At 38.5% G+C, this 19,987-nt stretch overlaps 1 protein-coding gene across 1 annotated transcript in view; it reads right to left on the reverse strand.

Moving 5' to 3' along the window:
• The window catches only part of ass1 (argininosuccinate synthase 1), a 31,567-nt gene extending 11,726 nt beyond the window's left edge, over window positions 1-19,841 (reverse strand). Inside the window, exons 1-11 of the mRNA XM_088435132.1 lie at window positions 19,689-19,841; window positions 17,658-17,784; window positions 16,440-16,508; window positions 16,074-16,262; window positions 15,647-15,703; window positions 15,483-15,557; window positions 14,768-14,838; window positions 14,656-14,686; window positions 5,932-6,022; window positions 1,206-1,290; window positions 324-388 (exon numbers count right to left, since the gene is read on the reverse strand). Of these exons, the coding sequence (XP_088291258.1) occupies window positions 324-388; window positions 1,206-1,290; window positions 5,932-6,022; window positions 14,656-14,686; window positions 14,768-14,838; window positions 15,483-15,557; window positions 15,647-15,703; window positions 16,074-16,262; window positions 16,440-16,508; window positions 17,658-17,759 (835 nt within the window). The 5' untranslated portion in view covers window positions 17,760-17,784; window positions 19,689-19,841. The remainder of the gene's footprint in view (window positions 1-323; window positions 389-1,205; window positions 1,291-5,931; window positions 6,023-14,655; window positions 14,687-14,767; window positions 14,839-15,482; window positions 15,558-15,646; window positions 15,704-16,073; window positions 16,263-16,439; window positions 16,509-17,657; window positions 17,785-19,688) is intronic.
• Window positions 19,842-19,987: the final 146 nt, after the last annotated feature.

The following is a 19,987-nucleotide window of genomic DNA, read 5'->3' on the forward strand; positions in this document are numbered from 1 at the left end:
GTGGAGCAGGTCCACAGTCAAATGTTTTTTGTTTTTTTTTTGCTCCCGTGGATATTTGCACGCACGCACACACACGCCACTATGAATGGAAGTCTGTAATTCCAAAGACGCGTTTTGCTTTTACCGACTGGAAGCGTTCATGTAAAATAACTGAAAATTGCGTAAAAGCTCCCGGTGTGAAAAGGAAGGCTTGAATTGAAGAAAAAGGTTTAAATATCGAGAAGTGTTTTGCTGTAAGAGTACACATGAGTGAGAGATATTTCGGAAAGAAAAAGGCAGTGGGAGAAGGGGGCTAAGATGAAAATGGAAATCATAATTTTCACCTCGAGACTTCATGCCGATGAAACGGTTCTCCACAATGTCGATGCGACCCACTCCGTGCTTTCCCCTGAGAAATTCATAAAGTTCAGACATGTAATACAGCAAATTTTAACTCAGTATATTCAATTGTTTCACTGTATCCAAATTGATTTTTTAAAATCCTTATTTGTATAACGTATTTTTCAGAGTATAAACTGCAAGGAAGTATAATCCACAGCAATAAAAATTGGACAGAAAATCGAGTTTTGTCATGTATAAGCCACGCGGAACTATAAGCCACAGGATGTAACATCAGCTATTACCCAGATTTCTGTTGTTATTTAAAATATTTTTTAAACGTCTGTTTACAGCAACATTTTTGCCTTCAACACAGACTGAGCACCCCTGCTTGTTTAGAATTAAAATCAGGACTAATATATTTTCAACATACAACCTACACACTCATATTGTTAGAATACTGCAACAACGCAACAGTAACATGCCTGATCGTGTTTACTATTGTAGAGTGCTTCCTGGTTGCTAGTAAAATAGCAGTTCAAACTGAAAATCAATACTTTGATATAGTCTTCTGTGTTCCTTTGTTTTCAGAGAGATTACTCTCTGGTGGCTAGTAAAAAAAAAACAAAAAAAAACTAAAGATAATCCGTACTAGATTCTCAAAACGTGAGAAAAAAGTAGCGGTTTACAGTCCAAAATTTACGATCCATTTTTCTGTTTTGAAACTAATTTAACATTTTAAAAGTTGTATTTGAATAAAAAACTGAAAGGGAAACTTGGAAGCATCTTATTGTTATTGTGAAATTGGAGCAAACAATCAAACACGTTTTAAATAAAAGTAAATGCAACAAAAATTATTACAATAAACACATTTGAAAAATGCTTACCCAATCTCATTTAGAAATAAAAAGATATCCAAAGGGTTGTCTTTGGATATTCCTTGCTTCACATTGACCACCTTGACGGGGACGCCTGAAGAGAGAGCAAAGATGACTTCATTTCATTTGACAAATTACAAAAAAATAACTCAAGAGGCGTACAGTATATAATTACAGTGCACGCGTTTGAGCTGCGCTGCAGTGAATTCAAGAAAACGGAGCTCGCTTTTTCAGAAATCATTTCCAAACAGAATTTGCGAGAAATAGCAGCGGTGGGATTTAAGTGGAAGGGGGCAATTTGCATTCATAAAAGTTCTCTCAGAAGCATCCATTATAAAGTCAGTCAAGCAAAAGTTTGGAAACGCTTTCAGATACAATTTTTCCCTTCGAGTTTAGCTTAATATTGACGTCATCCAGACAAAAATGTTATTCGAACTAAAATCTTGCTATTTTTTCAAGCATCTTTATGATATAAATGATACATTATGACCTGATTTCCAAAAGTTAATAGCTTCAATTTATTTCTTTTAATACGTTTGAGAGCGTTAAAAATGACTAAAGATCGTCAAAACAGGTAGAGGTTCAAAATGGCGCCTAAATGCTTGCAAATTTAGTTTTTTTGATGGCAAACTTTATATTAATGACCCGTATTGACACCTAGGGGTTAAAGTGATGCGATTGGACCTGATTTCCGATCGGCATTCTTAATAATGAGAAGAAGCGAAAGATTCCAACATGTTTTGGTAAACATCTGAAAACTACCACTTTTTCTGCACTATAAGGCGCACCCTCAATTAATGACACATTTAAAACTTTTTCCATATATAAGGCGCACCGGATTGTATGGCGCAATAATGACATATTTTAAAACTTTTTCAATCACAATATAGTAATACTCAAAGTAATAACAATGATAACTCAAAAAATAACTCTCAATAGCATAATAACTCAATGTCAATATATAATACCAACCTTGTTCAACTGTAAACACACAAAAGAAACAGGTAAAGCTTACTTTATCACTTCATTCCCCATCTACGAATCTAAACATTGATCCATGTATAAGGCGCACCTGATTATAAGGCGCACCATCAGCTTTTAAAAAAAATAAGGCTTTTAGGTGCGCCTTATAGTGTGGAAAATACGGTAATTGGGAGGAATGACAATAATAATTTAAAAAAATTATTCAAAAAAGGTCATTTAAAACAACAATCTCAAACTACAACCAAACTCTGTTCCCTCAATCTCCCTTTTGGTAAACGCTTACCTGAAAAACGAATTTCTCCGGCATGACAAATAAACTCAAATAAATACCTAGTGACAAGTATTCATTACAAGTCATTGAAATCAATAATGGTCAACTAAAATGCATGACAAAAGGAGGCCACAACAAAGAATGGCTAATAAATTCAAAGGCTCGACGCATGTGAAAGCTGTGAAATTGTGGGCCGGTCTTAACCTAATTCAATTAAACACACAGCTTTGTTACCCGGACTCTCTTTAACGCTGACACTGTCAGTGTGTGTGTGTGTGTGTGTGTGTGTGTGAGACCAACTTACCAATCTTCCTATCACAAACACACATTGATAGTTTATTTTGTTGACCGGGTGACACCCACATCGGCATCCATCACTGTCACCCCGCTGCTTAATGGGGCTCTTTAACGACAGACGTGGGCTAAATGTCGAGGGGAGGACACAAAAACCAAGTTCTTCTTTGATACAGCGGCATTGGGAGAGAAAAAAAAAAAAAAAGCCGGACACGTGAAGGATTTGACAAATTTTCTTGGACAAGGGCTTTGTGGACGGGCCATTGGGATATCGCGGGAATCCCGCCGCTCCCATGGAAGCAAAAAAAAAAAAAAAAAAAACGCAGGAGGGACCGATTTTGAACCCCCGTCTCTAATAGCTAATAATTAGATTAAAAGTTCAAATAAATTAAGTGGCCGAACGTGGGAGTGAAGGGGCTGGCGTTTTCCTGCGTTTCGCTCAACTCTCTCCATCATTCCGGGGCTCACATCATTCACCGAAAGGGCTCTCGCTCTTTCTTTCCGTGATCCTTTTTTTTTTTTTCTCACCGCCTAACAGTGCAGACAATGGGAGCGCAGACACAGTTGTAGGAAAAATTACTGCTTTACATTTTTCCTCTCTGTCTCTCTTTCCTCTATTTCTTGCGTGAAAGGAGGGAGGGATGAAAAATATAAGAGGGAGAAGTACAGGGGGGAATGAAAAAAAGGTCGCTGTCGTTTAATATTCTTTTTTTAATCAGTGAGAACATTTTGGTGAGAAAAAGGGAGATTGAAAAAAAAGAGGGGAGGGAGGGGTGAAGTGAAAACATTCTTGGGCTGATCTTGTGCTCAGAAGGGAGGAGCAGGCTCGGGGCTTTTGTGTGGACAACTAAAACAGCTTTTGTCACTGGGCGCTCAATAAAAGCCAAAGAGAATATGTGTGAAAACGGCACACAGGGCGCAAGAAAAAAAAAAAAAAAGATTAAAAAAAAAAAAAAGGAGAAAAAAAAACAAGTTTTGCTACTTTTGCTACTAATCATGAATGGGGCATTGTAGAAATCAATGCATGAACGGTCCAAAAATTAAAATTATTTCCCCAAAATAATAGATAGAAGTAAAACTCATAAATTCAATCTGTTGTATGGGTGATATTAGACATATGGATACACATAAAGATGGTTGCAAGTGCTCAGCAGCAGCAAAGTTAGCCATTTTTCACAGAGGATAACAAATACAGTATATGCATATGAGCATTGTTGTTCTGTCTATGTGTGTTGCAGCCACATGTGTTGATATATGCGTCGATTGCAGAGTTCTTACTACCGCAACATTGGGATTAATTTCGTTAGCGTGTCTAAAGCGTTTAATATTGTGTGTTAGCATTAAGCTAGTAAACTAAGCCTACCTCATTTTTTTTAGTTTGTTTACAGTAAATCCCACACACGCAAATTTCCAGTATTTTCCTCAGAGAAATATGCTGCGTCTGAGTACATTTTTCAGTTTATGATAACGTCTACTTATTTGTTACTTAATTATTCCTAATATTCTCACGCAAAAGCAATTCAATGCTTCCAATTGTTTTGCGTCCAAGTGTTAGAACATTTATCCGTAACCAAACACACATAATGAAATATGTATAGTTTAAAGTGTTTATAATGCAATACACTGCTATTTAGTTTCATTTAAAACACACATAATAAAAACTGAGGGTGAATTTTGGGGGAGCGGAACGGATTAACGGCATTTCAATGCGGAAAATGTACTTGTCAAAATACTGTATATAATCGGTGCAAAAGTTTTATAGCAGAGGTTTCCTGAAAGATGAATCTCATGCAGAATATATGAGTTGACTCATTAGGAAAAGTGACTTTTTCTCATACCCCTTGCGATAAGAGGGGCCAGTGTCCGCCCGTCGCCCCCCCCCCCCCCCCCCCCCCCCCCCCCCCCCCCCCCCGCGCGGCTCTTCTTCATCAGCGAGGAGATGAAGGGACATCTGTGCTATTTGCCCCCGGGCAGGGATGTTTCTTGCCATTTTCTCTTTGCGCAAACATGTGACACTTTCCACCGTCGGAGCCCCCGGTGGCCAACATATTTAATGAGCGTCTCCCCCGGGGCCCCCTCAGGGTGCCGAGTATTAGCGAGACTTCCGGCTTGTGCGTGTGTGTCCTACGGGCAAACACGGCAGGTTCACAAGCGGCAAATTCGTCAAGGTTGGGCATATTAAGTCTGGGTGGTCAGCGGTGATAAAGTGGCAAAGGGGTCAGTGTCGGAGCAGCGGCCCCGCGGTGACAGCCGCCAATGTTAAGTAACAAGTGTGGCTGACAGGAAGGACGTCAACACTCCGGGCAGATGACGTTTAAAAAGGGAAGTTGCAAATTAAATGACTTGTGTGGTCCAAACACAGCATTTAATGTACTCGAGTTATGCAAATAATAGCCACAGGGCAATTAATTAGAAGGGAAGCTAACCCCCTAATTTTTCTTAACAATAATACGTCGTATGCAGTTTCGCTAATCTAAACGCAGCATTCCGGTTAATATTAAATTATGTGATATCAATGAAAGGGTTGTCAGTTGCTCAAGGCTCAGATAATAACCAATCATAGCTCAGTTTGCCAATGTCACGTGACAATAACAAAATGCTTGCTATCTAACATGGACAACAACAGGTGGATTTTGAAATCAATATATCTATATAAAATCTTTATATCTGATTTATTTTATGGTAGCAATGTGAATATGTAAGCGTCAAATTGACTAGAAGCCATATATTATTGGTAATATTAAATAATATTATTGAAAAATGTGTGATTATTACTTCTAACATGTGAAACTTAAATCCGGTTCAAATAATTACCAATGTGAATGTCATGTGATCAAACTCAGAAAAGAGGTGGGCCCCGATTGGTTGTCACCTGAGCGCCTGTGATGTCATTTATAAAAAAAAAAAAAAAAGCTGTCACCTGATTTGGATTAAAACGATGGATTTTGGTACTTAATTCATATTCCATAAATGTACAAGTAATCAGAATGAAAGGTGTTCAAATTAATACTACCGAAACATTGTGAAACTGTTAAATCTGCTCTATTTTAAGTAAGCAATTGTGAATTTATACGTGTCAAATATATTAGCAGCCGATGCATTGCGGCGGTACAATTTACGTAATGTGAAAATGGAAAAAACTAATAAAGCACACAATAGTGTTGAACAGTTGAAATACACACAAACCGTTTTTGAAGTGCAGCTCCAGTTCATCGGGGGAGGCGGGTGCGTCTTCTGGGTTCTTGGTCATTTGATAGAGGTCAGTTGGAGCGTGGTTCTGGAAAAGAACATCAAAAAAAGTTACGCTTTCACTCCCGCCGATGAACAACCTTCCGAGACCTCATCATAGAAGAAGGCTTTTGTGTGAAATTGACACATGGCTAGCAGAAGAAGAGAGATGATGAGGCGTGAAAAAGCAGTTACTTGAAAATGTCAGGAGTGGAGTGGGCGAGTGGGAGGAAAAAGAAAAAAAAAAAAAATCAATATATATATTTTTTTATTGTACGTGTGGCCCAACCGTACAAGAAACTCCATCATCCAACCTCTGATTTTTATCGATTTTTATTGTTTTAAACAAATGAACACATTTCCAATGTAAGACAAACATAATGACGAAAAAAATTGGCCCCAAATAAGTGAATTTTTTTTCTACTGTAAAGTTATACAAATACTAACAAAGTATTGTAAAACAGTCAAATATCATAACTGTGATTCATATTTTTACTATGTGAAGTGACCCCAAAAAGTTTTTATTCATTACATGCAGTATATTTTATATTAATCAGCAATCTGATTTGTAACTATATCTGTAAATATGTCCATATATTTATTGATTCATGTTTTTATTTTTATGTTCCACTAAAATAATTCCAGATTCACATTTGTGCTCGTTTTGGTGTGCGTGCCGTCACCACTGGGGGCAGTATGAACTCAGTAAACTTCAGAACACAGTATTAGTGTTTTAATCGTAATTATTAAAGAACATTATCATATTCTTTCTATATGTGTTGCTCTACCATTTGTGTTTGGATATCTTTTGCTTAAAAGGCTGTGCTCTATTTGCTAGCCCATCTATGGAGTTTCCTATTACGTGTTAGCATTATGCTAACAGACTTTAAATCAACGTCATTAGAATGTTTTTAATACATGATGGTAATTAAGTGTTATGTTCATTTGGACAATAAACCAAATGACTTTTTTATGCATGTATGGATTTACACCAATGTATATTTTTCCCTTGTTCCCAACTAACAGTTTGGGGGAGGCCCAATTATGTGCCACAGTGCACAAAGCAAGGTCCATAAGGAACGCTTGGATGCATTTGGTGAGAAAGAACATGACATTTGGAAGAGAACAGATTTTTGACGTATTTGTTTTTATCTGAATCTATTTTTTCCCTCTGTTGACACCACTTTCATCTTCCATCGTCAATTTTCTGCCTGACAAGTCCTTCCTATTATTTCTCTTTCTCTGTGCCAAATGGGCATCCGCGCAACTAAATGCACCGAAGTTGTCCCGTCTGTCAGACGTTGGCGTCCAAAAGTCGTCTCGGGGCTCACTCGGAAATAAAAGAGCGCGTCGCTCGTCCCGCCGACAATTACACAGCCGCAGGACGGTGTCCTCCGAGCGGTGGCAAATTGCAGGGGTGCTATGCAAAATAACTACTGAGTGCATTTAAATGGAAAGCTTTACCAGACACGGAATCATCATACAATAACTAATCGGCGTTCGTCAGTGAGGTGAAAACGAACGGGCCAAAGGCTTTTTCCTTTTAACTAAACACCAAAATTGTCGGAGAAGGTGCCCGTGTCACCCCTCGGGAATTTTATGCCTCAGTGGCCTAAAAGATGCCAAATGAGTGAACGGGAGTCGGGTAAATGACGCACCTAAAAAGCCTTTTGATGCACTGTCTCAATGGACTACATTTTATTTGCAGGGGAGTGATTATCAAGAGAAGTATTTTTTTTAAAATGAGGGTTTAAACGAGACTAGTTTTTATTTTTTTGTCTGCATCCACAGAGGCTCATTTGGAGTTCGTCAAGGCGTAAGAGCGTATCTAAAAGGGCTCCCATCCAAAATGCCCAACATGGGACTCTGAGCCTGTTTCTTACATCCCAGGGTCCAGTATTAAGCCATTTTTGAATTGGAAAAATAGTGGTGGAGCTGGCAGGACTGACAAAGCCCAAATTTACAACAATACTTAATGAGATTCATAATTACATATTGTATATAGGCTTCTCAATGTGGATCTAAAAACAAAAAAAGATGCATGTAGTTTCAGCGGCCAAAATTCACCCAAATAAGGGCAATCGAGACAGTAATTAAAAAAAAAAAATACACATTTGCCAGTATTTAGGCAAGGTGATTTAAAACAATACTTAACACAGTTCTAAATTACACACAAACACTGTACATCTATGCGTGTATACATATATAAACATATATATGTAATAATAATAGTTAATAGATTCCAGGGCATCGGCAAATGATTTATTGGATAAAATTTATTAGAATATTGGATGTTAATTTAAATTATTGGATATAAACTTAAATTATTGGATATTAATTAAAAAAAAAAAACATTGTTTCAGGTCCTAGGATAACCCTACAAGAAAAAAAAAAATGCTCCACAAAATTAGAAAAATGAACCTCAAATTAAGTCAATGATTCACAAAACTGCTCAGCAAAAACCGGTGGTCTAATTGTGGTCTGGTTGGTCCACAAAACTGGTACTGGGGGACCATATTTTTCTAATATTCCCGTGGGCTCCATCCACTTAAAAAAAACATTCGTTATCAACGTGCATAATGATGCTTATGAACTCTGATGAATTCTTCGGCATAATAACGATGCAAAACGATTCTTAGAGGGATTTGAGAGTCCTACGTATTGAAACGTGAACGTACCGCGGTAAAATGGGAAAACACACTTAAGGGTGGCTGGATACAAAGAAAAAAAAGGGAAAAGTGAGGGAATAGGCTTGTTTGAAGATCAATGCATTTCAATTGAAACCCCCTGCAGGTGGACTTGTCCCAAAGCCCGTGGCCCTGAGAGAGAGGGGAGGGGGCGGGGGTCGCTGGTAAGGTAGAGATAGAGAAGGTGGGAAGGGGGGGGGGGGGGGTGGAGGGGATGGGGTATTGGTGGCAAATGGTGCGTGAAGCGCACCATCGTGTCGCACAGAGCAACTCTTTTGGCAGTCTCGGCTTCGGCCATATTGTTGTGCTAAACGCGGCCCATAGAGCCGCGGAGAGGGCTGACGCATGAACTTAAAGCAAGTAAATTTCTATCTTTCCACATATTACTTGCCTCATTGATTTTCAATCGGAGCCAACAGGGCCTAAAGAGCCGGCGGTGGCAGGGAGAAAGGGGGGGGTGCTCACCAAAGGGAGAGTTGAGAGGGCCGCGGCGAAAACATCCTTGGTGCAATGGTTCGGAAATGACGCTTAAATCGCCGTGTTTCTGGCCTCTCGTTAAAATGCAAACGTGGCGAGAGACAAGAATACCCGCATAATGTGCAGGGAAGAAGTTTATACTCCCCAAGGCCTTTTTTTTTTTAACTGAATGTTCCATGCATAGTGTGGACCAAAATATGGGACTTTAGTCATTCATAGGTGCCTCACTCTTGGCTGGAACCAAAATAAGGCGGGCAGTCCGTCGAGGGCAACGGACACCGATTTGCCGACAGACGATAAATGATGGAACGATAAGAATGAGTAAAATGCCCATATGGGATGACACAAGTGTGGGTAAAATAAGATGACGGACCAACGGATTTATGATTACCGTATTTTCCACACTATAAGGCGCACCGGATTATAAGGCGCATCCCCAATTAACGACAGATTTTTAAAACCTTTTCCACATATTAGGCGCACCGGATTATAAGGCGCACCCTCAATTAATGACATTGTAAAACTTTTTCCATAGATAAAGCGCACCGGATGATAAGGCGCACCCTCAATTAATGACATATTTTCAAACTTTTTCCATCACAATACAGTAATACTCAAAGTAATAACAATAACTCAAATAATAACTCTAAACTCTCAGCATAATAACTCAATGTCAATATGACAAACCTTGTTCAACTGTAAACACACATATCAGTTCATTCCCCATCTACGAATCCCAATCTCAATATTGATCCATATATAAGACGCACCTGATTATAAGGCGCGCTTTTGAAAAAAATAAGGCTTTTACGTGCGCCTCATAGTGTGGAAAATACAGTAGGTGGAAAAAAACATTAATAGCTCTCAACGTCTCCTCGGGTAGAAGGTTCAATTAATCATTCTGCTTCTTTTTTTCATTGTTTGCATAATATTCTCATAAAGAATATGAAAACATTTCCATTTTTGAGTGGTTTTAGAAATGTGAGACATTCAAGTGGATAACCAGATTAAAAATGTAAATTCCAATGAAAGAGTTGCTACGCCTGTTACAAAATAAATCTGATATTGATAGACAGAGATATATTATTTGTAGCAAATCAGCATTTTTTTGTGGAGCAATTGAGTGAAACCGGATAATTTCCCGCAGCACACCCGATGATCCCACCAGGCACTTTTTGGTAATCAGCGGTCTAAGTATTACAGGTCATGGCGCACACGCCCCAAGCCCCAATCGCTGACCTCTCTGCCTGAAAGCACACATTCACGCGCACACTTCCACCTACAAGCTTCCACTTCCTTCCCCTACGGGCCCTCTTCTGCGCCACCATCCATCTTTCTAACTAGCCATGCGACCGAAAACACGTTTGCACTTCCCGGAGGTGATCGGCGCCACCCGCCGTGGTTACGCCTCTTTACTTCTGGTCAAACGCGAGCGACGGTCCGTCCGCTCCCCAGTCGTAAAGAACAAAGCGGGCCGGGCTCACTGATAGAGGCTATAATTAAGAGTGAGCTGATGTTTTAATGACTCGGGACGAGTGTCAGGCCGCCCGAGGGGGGCGGGGCCTCCCGACCGCCCGTGTGCGAGGAGGCGTCCGACGGCGATAATGAAATTGGATTTTTTTTTCATTTTTGAAAGGCATTCTTTGTCGAAATTTCGGGAAAGTATTTGACAAGCTGAAGTGGCCCCGCTCACATGCCTTGCAAGTTAACGCTTGATGGGGGGGGGGGGGGGGGGGGGTCAGCCGGGCCATTGTGTTAAATGCCATCGGGTTTTAATTGCAGGGTAACCTGAACTCCGCTCGGCTCTTATCAACAGCAGAACATATGATCGACCATTGGGACATTTCCTCATCTAATTGTGACAAGCAAAAGGGAAGTGAAGGAGGTGGGGTGGTGGGAGTTGGGGTATTTTGTGCCACAGGTGGAGGGGGTGGTTGTGAGGTTTGGTCCTCAGCCTTCAGGGGAGTAACTGGAGGAGAGAGGAGCTGATACAGAGATGAGATATCGCCTTTAAATGACCTTTTGGGTCAAATTAGCCAATGCAAGGAGATTTTTTTTTTTTTTTCTGGCGGGGGGGTGATATTTGTTTTAAGCTTCAGTTCAATTTGGTTAATTTTTGTTCGCTTTGAATAAAGTAGAGCCCAGATGAGAAATACAAGAATCCTGTAATATCGATTGTATATATGATGATTCAATTCAGTGTTATTCAATGATGATTATTTTAATAATCAATTAATCTGGTGATTAGTTTGATAAACCATAATTTAAAGAAAATTTGTTTCAATCCCTTTGTTAAAATAAGGAATTTTTGTCAAATTGAAGTAGCATAAACACATTTTTTATGTTGCTGGTTTGGTCTATGTTAGAACATCTGTAAAAATGTTGATAGTTGTTTTTAATGAAGGCAAATAAGTCTGCTTTCTTACAGGACTACAGAATTTTTAAAAAAATTCTTGTTAAGAGTCTGAAACAATGAGCACTTTTAGCTTTAGTTTGAGTTCTCTGAGCAAGTCTGTGATGACCAATTTGATAAATCACTAGTTGTCAATAATTGACAATTAGTGATTGCACTTAATTAATATTGGTAAATATTGGTAAAATTAAAAAAAGATGTAGTTAAATAGTCGCGAACTATGCACCATGTTTTTGGAAAAAGAAAAAAAAAAATCCAAAATAGATTTTTAACCACAGATGTAAAAAAAATAATAATAATAATTAAAAAAAAAACACTAATGAGACAATGTGGTTGCAAAAGTGTGAACACCTTTTTATAACAACAGGGATGTGGTCATATTCAGATTTTTTTTTGGATCACATTCAAATTCATATTAAAAATAATAAAAGCTTTAGAAGTACTTAAAAACTGTATCCTGTTTAATATTAATAAAAGAAAAAGAAAAAAAGTCAACAACTGTTTTACAGCGTTTATAGTCTTAAACTCAGTCTAAATATGATTATTATCTATAAAAGTTGTTTAAGTATACCTAAAACTGTATCCTTTTTAACGTAAAAAAAAAAAAAAAAAAGCAACATTAATTGACTTTCAAATAACCGTTAACTACTTTTTTACAGCCTGACAGGTTACAGGTTAGTCTAAAACTGAAAAAAGTGCAATCAAGTTCCTGAAATACAATTTTTTTTAATTATACTTCACATGGCAAAAACAAAGCCCTTTCCCCGGGGTCGTTCACCCCCCCCACCCGGCATCGCCTCGTGCCCCACTACTCTGATTTCGACATTCTGTACTTAAAAATTCATTTTTTTTAAACCCACTTCATATAAGTGGCGGTTTATTTGAAACTGTCTCGTAAGCGAGACAAAGCAAAATATCGAGCAAGCGAGAGCTTGGAATTAAAAAGTTGACACTTGTGCAGTATAGTAACTGAACGGAATGGGAAAACTCCTAACCCAAAATGGACTACGTTCAACTTTTTACAGCGTAATGTATTCAAATCCTTTTACCGATGCGGAGCCCCGCTCCAGAAATATTTCATCGTATTTAACGGCATGAATCGACTCCGCTTTGGAGTAAAAGGCGAACTATGAATGAAATGACGAGCACGATACTGTCATCGTACATCGCGACGCTGCGGAGATTTTCCCCTGCTTTCCTGTCAAAACATTTATCCGGAGTCGGAGCTCTCGGGAAGAAGCGCACGGGATGGGAAAGGGGGAGAGATACGGAGGTCTGAGCGTAGCTCGGGACCCTCCTTCGCCGCCTTGTGACACCCCGTGCATCGGGGAGGGGGCGGGGCTCATCTGTCTGGGCACGCCGTCTTTGTACTTTACTGTTACTGGTGACATTTTGGTGTCACGGTGTCACAGTGAAATGGCTCCCCTCCCACGTCGCAGCCCGCGGCGGCGCAAAACCGCCGAAACAATGAGCCGCCGGAGAGTCGGGGCTGGAACTCAGGAGGCCCCAGCTGGGCGAGATGCCCTTGCCCCTGCCCCCCCTCCCGGCTCCCATGAAATCGGGAATTAGTCGAAGCGTCACTGACGACAAGTCAGTGTCTGTGTGTCCCCGGCTCTTCCCAGGGCCCGGCGAGGACCCCGGGCGAGCGGGGACGCGCGCGGTCGTCGCAGACGCCGTGAGATCGGAGCTCGGCGGGGTTGCCGAGGGCGACCCGTATGTACTGCGGTCACCCTTGACCGTCGGCAAAACTCACACGGTGTCTCGCCGGTGGAAGAGTTTTGTTTGACTCTGGAGGCACTTGTGTGGGCGCTAATATTCCACTGCCGCTAACTTTGGGGGTCAAACCAAGGGGACGGCAGTCGTAAATTAGACAAATGGCTTATAACCATTTTGTGTCATCATAGCCCAATGTTTTTTTTTTGGTTTTTAAGAAATAAAAGCAGGATACATAACTATGATCAGGACTAATTTGAGCAATTTTCTCTCTCTTTCTTATTATTAAACCTCGCTGTTAGATTATCCCAAGCAATTATCCAGTGCAGTTTTTTTTCATCCCCTTTCTAAAAACAGACAACTATTTATATTTATGGAGAAATGTCAGGGGTTAAATGGTGTCAGCCTATTTTTTTTTTAACAATAACTCGTTTAAAAAATCCCTTCTAGTTTATTGCACTTGTTGAATATGAATTAAGCAGCAAAATTTACTCTTTTTTTTTTTTTTTTTTAAATGCATCGATTTTGCCTCAGGTTGGGGACTGAAAATGACATCACAGCTAAGATAACAACCAATCAGAACTCAGCTTGTGCATGTCATATTAAATAAACCAGAAAACAGGTGAGCCGCAAATGATTTTTACCTGAACCCTGACCAACTGTGATGTCATCTCCACTAGAAAGCTCGGGGCAAAATGGCCGCCTACTTAGATGGATACAAACAGGCGGATTTTGCTGTTTAATTCATATAATATGACTGCAATAATAATCAGAATGGGTTTAGACTAGTAGAGCACAGAGCATATTATTGTTAAAAAAAAAAAATAACACACTTTTGGGTTGACTTTCACTTCAAACGACTTCTAACTTTACAGTATAAAAAAACAGGGTACAAATATACAGATGAGTCTGAAATTAAACATTTTTCCTGTGCAGATGTCTCATAAGATCAATCAACTGGCAATATGATTCATGTTACAATGAATTTGCTCTTAATTTGAAAATAAAACTGTATTGTTCCTGTTACAGCATTAAAACGCATTAAAGTTGATTTGCTGATACCTGCAAAAACCTTGTTAAAAATCTCACATACCCATTGTACGCCTATTACTATGATGTGTATCATAAGTCATTCACCGTAATAGTAAGTGAAACAGTAAGCCTTGCTTTTTCAACCATTAACAATACTCCCCCTCTTTCTTTTTGCCTTTACTGGCAGTCTGGATACCCTGAGGCACTATGCTACCACTTACAGGTAAATCTTGGTACTACAACAGAAATCTGGTTTGGTGACAGCAACTTTTATCCCTTTGATCAAGACTATCGATGGCTTAGCATTGCCAAAAAAAATGTAATATTATATTTTCAGAATGTCATTGTCTTAGAGCTTACCTTGGGATTTTCCAGAATTCCGGACTCGTAACTGTGAAGAAACAAAGTTAAGATTGAGAGAAATGGAGGCCATATTTGATGTTTTGCCTAATGTGGCTTTAAATTGGCTTACCTTATATGCATAAGGTTGGCATCCATGCTCCAGGGGGCCCGTGGAGTGACAGGCACAGGTATGCCGTGTTTCTACGGTCCAACAGAAATTGTTCAGGTGATGTTAAACATTGTTGTGAATGAATGGAAATAAATGGATCACGTTAAAGTAGATATTTAGCTAAAGTACGAACCAGATTGTTGGGCTATGATTAGAAAATGTTTATGGCAGTTTTTTATTTTTTTGGGCAGTGATTCTAAACAACTGTGCTGGCCCAGGAAAGATGATCAGATGTAAAGTATGATTTTAACAATTTAAGACACAGAATCGGAATCGTTATTTGTTAGTTTATTATAATCTATCTGTCTGCGACCTAGAGTGAGAGGCAGAAAACTTAAGTGATCTTCCAGTAGGTGGCAGAAGGTATTAACATAAATTGTGTATCCAGCTGTTGCCATCTCTCCAGGAGAGTAAGAATGTCACGAGATTTTTCTTATGTAAAATATGCACCTTGGCTCAATAAAAGTGTTGACACCATTTTTTCCCTGGAAAAAAAATTTGAGCGACAAATGTGAAAGGGAAATCCTCAACAAGGCATGCAAGTGATGGCACATATGTCACGACTGCCCTCTAGTGTTCACACTGCTGTATGACAACTTGCCTTTTGGACAATTAGACAATTTGTCAGCCGGTCTGTGAATGCAAACACAAGAATATTTTTCATGACCCCTCCTACCTGTGCGTATTCCATCAGGTCTGTTCTCCCTCGGAAACGGTTGTAGAATTCCGGAATCCTCCAGGGTGCAATAATCTGGAACGCACACAGAGAAAACTGTGTGAGTGTGCATTTTAGGCTCCGATCCAAAGCCCTGTGCGGATACATTACATGAACTGACTAACCTTAACCCCAGGATACAGGGCGTAGAATGCAAGCTCAAAACGAATCTGGTCATTCCCCTAAAGAGAGAAAAAAACGATATTTGAAAGCTTGTACAGAATTCATTTCTCTAACAGAGAAATGAGAGAATTAGAGAAGTTAGATTTTACCTGAATGACTAAAGCATTTGTCTAGTTGACTCAATTTTTTTTTAATTGGAAGACAAACAAAGTACACCACAGTCATATATATATATATATATATATATATATATATATATATATATATATATATATACAACCCTGAAATTGAAAACCCCAGCAGATATACAAATGAAGTGAAACAAGGAAGAGATAGTCAAGTTGTTCTGCATTTTAGCGCCTTGTATTTGCGACACGCGTAATGGTAAATATTGACCTAAGCTAAAAACAATGCAAAGAAGTAGCTTACCTTTCCCGTGGCACCGTGCGACACGTACTGGGCTCCCTCTTGCCGCGCAATCTCAATCTGCCGTCTGGCGATGCAGGGCCGGGCCAGCGCCGTGCCCAGCAGATATCGGTCCTCGTAAACGGCGTTGGCCTGGACGGCCGGCAAGATGAAGTCTTCCACGAATTCGGTGCGAAGGTCTTCGACAAAAACCTGCGCGAGAGAAACATAGACAATAATTCTGTGTTATTTTCTCACTTCAGGACCGAAGCCAAGAGGCTATTTAGAATTTGCACAGACATTTGTTTTAAGTGATTATAACTAATACTACTGATGTCATTTATGTTAAAATATCTAGTTTAAAAAAAAAAGATTCATGACATACAGTACCTTTTTGGCTCCAAGGTTTTCTGCCTTTTGGCGGGCAGCCTCAAAGTCTTCATCTTGTCCAATATTGGCCTATATAGGAAGGAAAATTAAATTTACACACCCCGGTGATTTAAATGCACTTATTTTCAATAATTATCATTGACTGCAAAACAGCGATTGCACGCAGCAAATTCAGGGTTCAAAAGAAACTTTGCTTATTTAGTCATCTTTGACTGTAAAAAAAAAAAAAAAAAAAAAAAAAAAAAATTATATATATATTTTTTTTGCTGATTTAGTCATTTTCGACTGTAAAAAAAAAATATATATATATATATATATATATATATATATATAAAATATATAAAAAACATATATAAAATATTAATTATATATGTGTGTATATATATATATATATATATATATATATATATATATATATATATATATATATATATATATATATATATATATATATATATATATACACACACATATATAATTAATATTTTTAAAAGCAACATTTGCCACTGAGGGTGTCAAATAAAATTGACATCTTTGTACTCAAGGCTCAGATGACAAACCAAACACAGGTCACCCGTTTTCTGTGTTATGATCATGTGACATTCACAAGCTGAGTTGTGATTGGTCCTTACCTGAGCCTTTAGCACATGTGATGTCATTAGTCGGATCAGGCGGCAAGATGTGTTTTGAAGATAATTGTTCATGAAAAATAAGGTAATTAGCAAATAAGTTATAGACAAAAATATGAACTTTTTGCAGCGGAACCGGGCAAAATAAGTAAAGATAAAATTACTTTACAAGTAGAAATATAATAAATAATATTCTATTATACTATATACAGTATATATATATACAGTATATATATATATATATATTATACACAGTACATATATTTTTTTAATTTATTATAATACAATATTATTAAAATATAAAGTTTACTTTATTACTTATAAGTAAAGATAAAATTACTTAATTTTTGACTTAATTCTTAAATTAAACCCCTTTTGCTGTGACTACGTTCACTCAGTGTGAAAAGAAGAGAAATGTGCTGATTCCACAAGGTCTCCACGTGCAAAAATCCTGCTTGTGGTGCAGTGACATTTTTTTATTCTATTGTCGCAGCAACAAATGAGCAGCGCGAAGCACCTAAGCTCAACAATGCCCGCGCCCCCTGAGCAAAATGGCATCAATTGGTCGAAAAGAACAAAAGCGGCATACCATGTAAGCGATGACATCGTAACCCTGCTCCTTGAGCCAAACAAGAATACAGGATGTGTCCAGTCCACCGCTGTAGGCCAGAACCACGATACCTTTCGACATAATGGCGACTTGTTGCTAACGCAAGCTGCGATGGCGGACGAAAAGAAAAACATGAATGAGTGAACACTGTTAATATGTCACTTGAAAGCATCAGGGTGTCACAACAAATTTTAGGTGAGGAAGGAAAGCCAAGAAAGAAAGACCAGGACACAAAACATTCTTTACGTGTCATAATTATAGAGAACGAGTTTTCGGGGGATTCAGAACAGGTTTGAACTCTTTAAAAAAAAAATGCATTCCAGCAGCAGAATTTACAGATGTGCGATTTTTGGTTCACTGAACAGTCCTGACATGTATGTCAAAATCTGTTTGTATTTTTACAACATTTTAATACTTTGACAAGCTTCATATTAGTTTCCTTGGTGAGGCAAATTTAGAGATGTAGATACTAAAGTTATTCAATCCAAAACACATCCAGACATCCAACCTCAAATCATTTATATTTCTTTCCATTTTTTTCAATTGTTTGGCTAAGGTAGAGTCTCAAGTGGCTATTTTTGGTAGATAAATACTAGTTATTGATTAAGTAAACAAAGTATTCAATTATTTTTGGTAACAAAGTATCAAAGCTTAAGTACTTATTACTTTAGGTATCTAAGTACTAAAGTAACTAATTCCATTTAGCATATATTTACCTCGTTCAATACCAGCCATTTTTCCACCCTACGTTACCCTTGAAAAATTAGAAAAAATATATATAATTAAGCATCGGATTGAATGTCTGAACTCTTAAACAACGTAAAAATATGTCTTCGGTATTGAATGAGTTAAAGTCCAAAATAATTTCTAATTAGCTGAAAGTTTGTTAGGCCATCTCTCTCCAACTTAATTCACTCACTGCCATTGACGGATAAAGACGTCAACAATCAATTTTTTGTTGGTTTTACTTGGACCAGCTTGACATAAGATACACAAAACGGCTTTGATGTGTGGACTCAAATTGAGTTCTAACAGAGGATATCATCTTGAATGCAATGCAAGCGGTCATTATCTTTAGCCTCAAACTCATTTTTATCATGGGTGACGTTGTAATTCTAGAGGGCCGGTATGACTGTGAAGTCAAATAAATTTTAAGTGTGTTTGTCACACACAAAATTCGGTATTTTAGCCAGAAACTTGAAGTTAAATACGCATTTTTGCAGACTGAAAAAAAAGGGGGTGGCGGGCCGGATATGGCCCCCGTGCCTTGAGTTTGACACCTGTATTTAGAACATTCAAATAGTCTATATTTTCAAACAACCAGGGTGGGGAATCTGAAGTTCATTGACAATATTTGGTCCTCTGGAGCAACGTTGGACAATTACAAAAGGGCCAGAACGTTTAGCCTACAAATGATCACAAAAATAAACATTTGTTGCATTGTTGAAGCCTCTTTTTTTCCATGTCTCTTGCAAAGCACCCGAGAACTTGATTTAAAAAAAAAACCGAAGTAGCACATGCCAGGTAAAAGGTTCCACATGAACTACACATATAAACAATTCTTTTATCACTAAAGCAGTCAACAGGTTTGACTACTTCACTTAACAGTTCAGTTAATCCACTGGACAGGGTAAAAATTCATTGTCAAAACCGCGTTGCGAAATACGGGATTAAAAACTGAAAATGTCCCACACTTTAGAGAGGCCACAAATGTCTCTTTTCATAATCGATTGTGTTTTTACATGAAAAAGAATAACAATTGCAATAACATTCCCCTTGTGATGTTTTCGGCATCACAACAGGTAACGCATTTCATTAATTTGCCACATTAGTAGCAAGTCGTGAAAACCACTAACAGAATACTCAAATTTGCAATTTTTAAAAAGGATTTGAAGTGACGTAGCCGGTCACGAAATGCACCATGGTCGAATTTAAAGCAGCCGCTCTGGTAGCCGTTAAGAACGCCAACTAAATCCAAATATAATTCTTGGACGTGTCGGTCATACTTACTAGAAATTGACGCGAAACTCTCGCCAAAAAAGATGCTATTCGGAGACTAGCTTGTAATGTCAGCCTGTCGCTGGGGAGTAACAGCAGTCGCGTGGTGGTTCCAATCTCTGCTCTCTTATTGGCCCGCCTCTTGGTGACGTCACTCATTTCGTTGCACTTGAACTCAGCAGCTTTCAGGGAAAAAAAAAAAGATGAAACAGGATGGCGGCCACCGTAATTATTTTCCTCTCTCCCTTGCTTATTTTTAAAGGGCCAGCTCGACTTTAGAATCGTAATCAAAACAATCACTTTTATTCGCT

The sequence above is a fragment of the Hippichthys cyanospilos genome, chromosome 15 (assembly GCF_059441005.1).
Source record: "Hippichthys cyanospilos isolate Australia breed blue-spotted pipefish chromosome 15, RoL_Hcya_1.0, whole genome shotgun sequence".
NCBI lineage: Eukaryota > Metazoa > Chordata > Actinopteri > Syngnathiformes > Syngnathidae > Hippichthys > Hippichthys cyanospilos.